The 9,700-nt window shown below is 33.6% G+C and overlaps 1 protein-coding gene across 1 annotated transcript; it reads left to right on the forward strand.

The window, feature by feature from the left end:
• LOC108663263 lies at positions 5,565-6,086 on the forward strand. The gene has a single exon (XM_018126859.1). It carries the CDS (start codon positions 5,565-5,567, stop codon positions 6,084-6,086), a length of 522 nt encoding a protein of 173 aa, XP_017982348.1.

The following is a 9,700-nucleotide window of genomic DNA, read 5'->3' on the forward strand; positions in this document are numbered from 1 at the left end:
AGCACATGGTTGGGTCATCATCGGCTTATGGGCACTTTTACTCGCACATAGCCAAGTCAGCATCGGCTTATGCGCTCTCCTACTCGCACATAGCTAGGTCATTATCATTACACAACATTATTCTTATATATATATATATATATCAACACAGTATAGGAGCACATAGGTCCGTCCTTTTACACATTTCACATTTTCACAACATCAAAATATCTTATCAAGGGCTTGTTCCCCGGCACACATTTTTAAAGAAAAGTTGAAATAAATCATTCAAATGTGTCATACAAATACAATTATATCTCCCAAAATGATTTTGAAATGCAAGTTCACTCACGGGTATTTTGTTGAACCTTTAGTTGACTCTAACTTCCCTAATGGTCCAAATGGGGCGATGGGGCTTCGTTGGAACCTACCATCACATTAGCATCACCATTATGTCAATTCAAATACTTATAAATTCTAAAAGCTTTCTCTTAGCTAGCTTCCCCTTGCCATTTAGGTGGCTATCTATGTTCACTACCTTAATCGCTCTAAAGTGAATGAACAACCTCAACTACCAAAACACCCACAAGTCTAAACACTAATCATTTTCAACATTAAAAATCAATTCTAAGTCACTACTCACCTTGGTAGCTTGTATTTGAAATTCTTTCCAAAAACTTTCAAACTAATATTGAAGCTCTCTTTTTCTCTCTCTAAAACACCTAGCTAGTGAGAGAAAGTATGAAAATAAGATTTTTCAAGGCTTTTAAAGTGAGAAAGTGAAGGAGTACAAGGGTTCTATGCAAAAGTGCACAAAAGCTTAAAAATTAGAGCTATTTTGAGGAAGGTTATGGACCTTTCATATCAAGTTTTCATGGAGGATGAAAGCAACATGAAATGAGAGGAAGAAGGAGAAGAAAAGCTGCTGAAGAATGAAGAAGCTGTTGGAAAAAAAAAAGATATTTATAACTCAAGCTTATCTAACTCCACTTAAATTACGAAAATGCCCTCAACTAGTTAGCTCATTCTCCTCCAACCCTTTATGCAATCTTTTTACTCTTTTGACACTGAAACAAAAGTCCATAATGGTTTAGAAATGCTCGGGTTTGAGAAATTTAAAAATTTTGACCCGATATGAAAAATGACCATTTTGCCCCTACCATGAAAATCATCATCATTTTTATTTCCTTTGTCATTTTACCCTTATTTTATCATTCATTTATGCCTTAGGCCTACTTAGGCCATAATATTGTTTAAAATCTTACTTTTAGGGGCTTTCTAAGGAAATGATGAAATTACCCTTAGTCCATATTATCGCGTCTATTTCTAATTACGAGTCTATAGAGGTCAAAGTCTCACAAGAAACTCCTGTTAATTCACTATACTCGTTCACCAATCCAAGTTATTGCTTTAAACCATATACTTTCCTGGCATGATTTGAACAATAAGCATAATAAATCAATTTGACCTTTAATCCATATAATCATATGTAAATACATCATAGTCTAAAATCTCTAATTGAATGTTTATATTGAAACTAGTATTCATTTACAAAAGAAAACAAAGTACAATGACTCAACCTCTAGCAATAGAGCGACTCGAATAAGATGCTATGAGATGCCTTTACCTATCTACGGTGGACAATGATTACCAATGAATGCACGCTAGGCCGATCACTATCTTCATAAGGGAAATAAGGGGTGAGTCTCAAAGACTTAATGATCATCGGCTCTGTGAGCAAGGCGTAGATGGAAAACAAGCCAAGGATAGGAAATTTGAATATTAAAAATATATGAAAACAAATTAGTTCAAAAAGGTAATTTGTGCCTTACACGTAAAACCAGAAATTTTAATGCAAGATAATCGTTTAAATCAAGTATCAATCCAATTCATCTAAAGATCTATGCTGACAAAATCATTTAACAACTTGCTTGAAGCAAATCAGTATAGTCATGCATGCTCCAGTAAAATCTAACATTAACAAAGCTCATATGCAAATTCGTAAATCACCTTGTACGTGAATAGTTAAATCCAATGTCATTGTATAAGTAAGGGAGCTGAGGAAAAACTGTTGTTTCTCACCATGCAAAAACTACGAATGTGAAGACCCCAAAAGGATATCACTCTCGAGTAGATAATAGTAATCGCTTATGGATCCACTTTGACATAATAACAATCCAGGAGCACCGTTCCACTAGATTCCCACAACCATGGTAGTCTCGACGATGTTGGCTAACATCAAAGAAATCAAGCTATCGCAACTGCATATATCACTTGTGGCCTAGCCACATATACATATCCAAGACCATGGCCCTAGCTACGTCTAATAGCTCATCGACACCCAAAGGTTCTTTAGTTAGAGCGTACTTGTGCACAAAGGTCATACTTTTTTGATGTGACATTCAGCCTACTCTCAAATCTCCTCGTTTGGTAAAACCATTTAAAAGAAAATTGGGTTCTAAAAAGCTCATTACAAATTCATTTCAAAAGTACCAATCATGGTAACATCATAATACCTCTTTTTGTAAGACTTTGCAATGTAAAACCTTTGCATGAATTTTAAATATCAAGTCAGCATGGTGAATATATGTAATTTGTTCATGAATGCACATCACAAAAATCAATAAGGCACACTTTGATATAAATCGTGGTAAAAAGCTTGTTTCACGGTTTTCAAATCCTTTTACATATATAACCTATATATATATAGCCAAAACAATTTCAAACATTATTGCATCCACAATCGCCTAGCATTTTTACCAGCTCATGCTTTCCACAATAACAGTTTGTAAATCTCTCCAAATCAAGTATACAAATCACTTATTAATTTCTAACAACCCATGCTTTCCACAATGTCATTAAATAATTCATTGATAAATTACTTTACGTATAATATTGAATCTTTTGAAATAGACACCCTTTACTCACCTTTCAATGGTGGGATATCACTTCGCCACTTATTCGGTTACATTTTCTCCTTTAGTTAATCACCACAATGCTCCTTTTCAACTTGCACACTTTCTAGTAATAAACCAAGCTTAATATTCTTAGTGTTTATCATTCCCATTTTTCTTCCTCATTCAAACATTAATCATCATTATAACAACTTACATCATGCTAGAATCATCATTCTTTCTCACTTAATCTTTACATATTCATGTACATTTTGACATATTTTTTACTAAGGAAATTCATAGCTCTTACTTGCGTAATTCTTTACATTATGTGTACCGGCAACTTATTTATAGCATTAAGTGCCCATTTCAACCTTTCCAAGCAATTTTCATCCAAATCCATCTTATATTTTCATAACATTAACCATATATATGGCAGCAATAATCATTCCCATTTTACTTAATTATTTGCAAGTTTAAATGCATCATTATCTATCAAACTTTCAATGCTTTATTTCTCAATCCACCATTCATATTATTCCTCCTCATCCTTTCAAATAACATACCAAGCAAACTTAATATTCCTAACTAGCTCATGCATGTTAGATTCTTTCAACAAGTATATTTACTTTTAACATGCCGCCACTAAGCACAATATCAATTTCCATTCATGTTATATCAACATTCTTAAGATTTTCAATCTTTCACAACAACACATATCCACAAATTTTATTTTTTCAAGCTTTCAACTAGCATAATTGTTTCCTAACCATACTCAAAGCATCACACAATCATTTCACATTCCATGCCTTACCTTTGTGATGGATTAGGCCTTGCATGCAACCTTAATATCCTTCCAATGCTCCAATCACCAAATTGGCAACATGATTCACAAGTTATTTCTTCAAAGATCTTACCAACAATGGCTCAAAACACAATATTATGCTTACCACTTCTCTTTCACTTTGAATCCACCATGCACCCATGGTTTTGGTAGCTTGCATGTCACCAAATCTTGTCCAATCAAGCCAATCTTTGCTGCCACAAAACATTTCTTATAGTTACCAACCCATTTTCAAAGATTATTCAAGTTAAAACCAAAATCCTTACCTTATTTTCCCTTGAATCTTGAAACCCACTTGATATTTCTTCAAATGCCCTTGAATCACTCTTTAAAACATGTGAACCTTTGAGATTCTAAACATCAAAGTATGGGTGAAATGGAAGAAAAAGGTAAAAAACCCTTCCTTTCTCCCACGGTTTTCCCTTGAACCCTCATTACCCGAGCTTTCCACTTTTCTCTCCTTTTTTCTTTTTGTTTCTCTTTTTCTTCCTCTCAAGTGGAACTTCTTAGGCTTGCTCTTCTCCCTTTTATTCTTTAAATGGCCAACCCTCTCTCAACTTCTCAAAGCTAGTTCACCTTTCTCTCTCTTACTCTCCCAAAGGCACGATTTTTGCTTAAGTTCCCAAGCCATTTTCCTTTTCTTTTCTCTTTCTTTTCATTATTTACTTGGTCACCTTCATGAACCAATCAAAACACATGCATTCTTATTCTTCCTATTTCATTTGGCCACTCTTTGAAACTAATCACAATACATGCACCAATTCACCTTTTATTTTCATTTGGCCACTTTGCCAACCAATGGGTTTTCATGCACCAATTTCTTTTCTTGCACATTGGTTAAATATTCACTTTTCATTATCCTTCCATTCTTTAATTCATTTCCATTTAATCCCACCTTATTTGTACCCAATGGTCTTTCATGCATTCTCCCATCTTATTTCTCATTTGGCCACTTAATGCACCAATCTCTTTACATGCAAATAGATTTAAGTTTTTTTTTCTTTTTACTTCACATGGTGGGGGTCCCACATGTTCCTCATGAACTTTCTCCTTGCATGCATACTTTTGCATGTAATAGTAAATTTACATGCATATTCCATCCTCCCACACAATCCAATTTTTAGTTAATTTCCATTTAGCTTCAAATATTGTAATTGCACATAAGTCCTCAACTTTTCCTTATTTATCATTTGACCCTCCATACTTTTCATCCTTTATAATTTGGTCCTTCAATCATTTCTTTTAATTTCAATTTCCTTCTATCTTTCTTCCTTCATACTTGTACATATAAAATATAAAATTTGCACTTTACCAAGATGTCACCATAATATTTAAATATATACTTACCCGCTCTTCCTTTATTAAATAAAGGCACGTGGGCCTCACTTACGTTGTTTTTCCTCAAAATTCATTCTTACTTCTTCTTCCCCACTTAGATTAACCATATACTCCTCCTTTATAACTAATTTTGACAATAAATAAAATATTATATTTTAATAATATTTTATTAATAAAATATTATTTTATTCCAAAATTCTCCACTTGTCTCCTTGGGTCCCAAAGTGCCCCACTTTGCCTCGGTTCATTTCCAAATTGCCTTCTAACTCACTAATTCATCCTCGACAAAAATATTATTATTTAATTATTATTTTCTCGCATGTAAAATATTTTATACTAAAATATTCCCTGCACCCATCACCACTCTTTAGCACTCAATTTTTTTTTACGTCAATTGACCCTTAGTCTTGTTGATAAGGTCTTATTGGCTCCTATACGTGGGTATGAGGTGTTACAAATGTTATACACTGGCCTCTATGAACAATATATTGAAAAACTAGCACGAAGGGATGGCTAATGCTGCTGACATAATGTTGCACCTACATGAGATGTTTGGTACAAAAACAAGGTTTGCTAAAATAAAAACAATCAATGCTTTTAAGGACATTAAGCAGAAACCTGGGGAGCTAGTTAGAGATTACATACTAAAAGTGATCTCTTGTCTCAATAAGGCAGAACTAAATGGTGCTGAGATAGATGCGAAAACGCAAATATTAATGATCGTTCATAGCTTAAATTGGTCATTTTCACAGTTCAAATTAGATTATGAACTACACACTAAGGATTACACCTTAAATGGGCTAATAAATGATCTCCAAAATGTGGAGGAAGTTCTTGATTTGAAAAAGAAACCTGAAACACATGCAGTTTCCACTTCTAAGCCCAAACCCAAGGGTAAAAAGAAGATAACTGGGAATAAAAAGACTTCTAAAGGCTCAATGGGAGCAAAGAAAAGGCCTATGGAAAAAAAGACTACTTTAAAAGACAACATCAAAGGAAAATGTTTCCATTGTGGTGTGAAAGGACATTAGAATCGAAATTGCAAGGTTTGCCTTGAAGAAATCCAGAAGAGTTAACAACGTATGGGTTTTCTAAATATGTTAGAGGCCTATTTAGTGGTTGATTCTATGGATACTTGGATAGTAGATTCTGAAACTACTAACCATGTTTGTAATTCTATACAGGGGTTTCAACAAAGGAGAAAACTGAGTAAAGGGCAGTTTCGAATGAAAATGGCAAATGGCACATTCGTTTCAACATTAGCAGTGGGAACCATTATTCTTCAATTTCCTTATGGTCATAACTTGGTTTTGGAAAATGTTTATTACATTCTAGAGACTTATAAAAATTTGATTTTTGTCTTTTGTTTAATAAAGTATGGACATTCAATTTATTTTAGTGAGACATTCACTATTTATTTGAATACGGATTTTATTTGTTATGGAATTGTAAGATATAATCTTTATTTTCTTGAGCCTATGACTTATTTTGCAAATCCTATAGAAGCAATACAATTTAAAACTGAAAGAGTCAAAGAATCTAACATAAATGAAAATTATTTTTGGAATCTGCATTTAGGTCATATCAATCAAAATAGACTTAATAGGCTTATAAATAATGGTATTCTACTAGACATGGTTGAGGGTCCTTTACTATAGGTGGGTCTTGTATTGAAGTTAAAATGACTAATAGGCCTTTCAAGGAAAAGGTAACAGAATGCTAAACGTTTTAGACTTGGTGCATGCAAATATGTATGGACCAATGAATGTAAAAGCTAAAGGAGGTTATGAATATTTGATAACTTTTATTGATGACTACTCAAGACATGGCTCTGTGTATTTAATGCATAAAAAAAGTGAATCCTTCAAAAAGTTTAAAGAGTTCAAAGTCGAAGTTAAAAAGCAACTAGGCAAGCCATTGAAACAACTTCGATATGATAGGGGAGGTGTGTACTTTTCAAATGAATTTTAGCAATATCTCATTGACACTAGGATAGTTTCCAATTTGTCTATGCCGAGAACACCTCAACATAATGGTGTAACTGAAAAAAGAAATAAGACTCTTTTAGAAATGGTTAAATCAATGATGTTCTATGCTAACGTTCCAATCTCATTCTGGGGGTATTGTATGCAAACTGCTGAGTACTTGCTCAATTTTGCTCCATCTAAGTCTGTGCCAAAGACACCAAGGGAGCTCTGGACAAGGCGTAAATCATTTGTACGTCATCTGCAAACTTGGGGGTATTTTGCACATGTTTTAAAGCTTGAGTCCACAAAGATGGAACCAAGACTGAGGTTTGCTTGTTTGTAGGATTCCAAAGGGAACAAGAGGTTATTACTTTTATAGTCCTCTAGATAAGAAAGTTTTCGTTAGTGCGAATGCCACTTTCTTAGAGGAAAAGTTTCTGAGAAATCATAAACCTAGAAGTAAACTTGTCTTAGAAGAATTGTCTGATTCTTCATATTTAAGAGTTCATTTTGAATATGTCATAACACAATTTGATTCAAAGGTTGAAACAGAAACACAACCTGAACATCAAATAGTGGTGCCTCAAAGTAGTGGGAAGGTTGTGAAACAACTAGAGAAATACATGGGTTTGGGAGAAAACATGATTGCACTCTCAGATGAACATGAATCTGATCCTATTACATATAAGGAAGCTATTAACGATGTAAATGCTGAAGAATGGAATAAAGCAACAAAATCTGAGTTAGACTCCATGGATTCCAATAAAGTATGGACTTTAGTAGATCCACTTGAAAGGATAAAACCTATAGGGTACAAATGAATTTATAAGAGAAATAAAGGAAGTGATGGAAAAGTAGAGACCTTCAAGGCTGGACTAGTGGCCAAGGGTTTTACCTAAAGAGAAAAGATTTACTATGATGAAACTTTCTCGTCGGTTGCTATGCTTAAATCCATCAAGATCTTCCTATCCATAGTTAAACATATTGATTATGAGATATGGCAAATGGATGTCAAGACTACATTTTTAAATAGGCATCTTGAAGAGCGCATTTATATGGCTCAACTATAAGGTTTCATTAAAAAGGGCCACAAGCATAAGGTTTGTGAATTGCATAGGTCCATTCATGGACTTAAGCAAACACCTAGGACTTGGAACATAAGATTTCATACTGCCATCAAATCATACAATTTCCAACAAAATGTTGATGAACCTTGTGTCTATAAAAAGATAGAAGATAAAAAGGTTTTTTTGTAGTATTTTATGTTGATGACATTCTACTCATTGGGAATGATGTAGGAATGTTATCAACAGTTAAAGGTTGGCTAAACCAATAACTCAATATGAAGGATTTGGGAGAAGCTACCTATGCTCTAGGGATTAAACTTATAAAGAATCGTAAGAACAAGCAAATAGAAATATTTGGCCAAGTTTGCTATGCAAGATTCCAAGAAGGGTTTTACGCCCTCTAGACATGGAATCAAACTTTCTAAGGGAATGACACCTAAAACTCTAGAAGAAGTTGAAAACATGAGACGGATTCCATATACATCTGCTGTTGGAAGTCTCATGTATGTTATGCTGCACTAGGCTAAATATTTGAGATGTAGTTGGATTGGTTAGCATATTTTAGTTAAACTCAGGCATGAAGCACTAGACTACAATCAAGTGCATTTTTAAATATCTTTGTAAAACAAAGAATTGCATGTTTGTATATTCTGGAAGTGACCTTGTAGCAACAAGGTACACTAATTCAGATTTTCAATCTAATGTTGATTCTAGGAAATCTACATCAGGATTTGTTTTCACCACTAAAGGAAGAGCCATACTTTGGAGGAGTGTAAAGCAATCTTGTATTACAGACTCTACTAAGGAGGTAAAGAATGTTATGGCTTGTGAAGTAACAAAGGAAGTTGTAAGGCTCTGTAAGTTACTTATGGACCTTGAAGTAATTCCAGATGTGGACAAGCCTATTACACTCTATTGTGATAACAGTGAAGCAATGGCTAACTCAAAAGAATCGCGAAATCATAAAGCAGCAAAACATATTGAAAGGAAGTATCATCTCATTCGAGAGATCATACCACATGGAGAAGTATTTGTTAAGAAAATTCCAATAGAGCAGAACCTCGCTGATCCATTCACGAAGACTTTAACACAAAATAGTTTCGATGGTCACCTAGAAGGTTTTGGAATGAGGGATATGTCATACTTGTTTTAGGGCAAGTGGGACATTGTTAGGAATTTTGAGAATATGGTGCATTGAAATGCAAGTGTATTCTCATGCTTAATTTCATTAAATTTGTAATGAAAGTACATTTTGATAATAAGACGAAAAGTTTGTTTTAAATGGGCATTTATTATCTAGTTATTAAGGTACCATGATTCTATTGAGATATTAAAATACATTTGTATGAAGAGTCATACATAGGAGACATGTATTTTAATTGAATCAAAAAATTATTCACAGCCATATAATAAAGCTAGTCACTTTATTGTGTTAAGGCTGTAGTGTCTAAATTACTTCCAATGAAATGAATGTGATTCACTTCAAGAGAATGATGAGTCTCAAATCATCGAAATGGTTAAGTTTGAGTAATGATACTATATTTGTATCAATTTAAGATAGGAAAAATATTTTTTGTCTTAATCTAGATAAGAAAACATATTTGTCTCAAT

The sequence above is a fragment of the Theobroma cacao genome, chromosome 9 (assembly GCF_000208745.1).
Source record: "Theobroma cacao cultivar B97-61/B2 chromosome 9, Criollo_cocoa_genome_V2, whole genome shotgun sequence".
Lineage (NCBI taxonomy): Eukaryota > Viridiplantae > Streptophyta > Magnoliopsida > Malvales > Malvaceae > Theobroma > Theobroma cacao.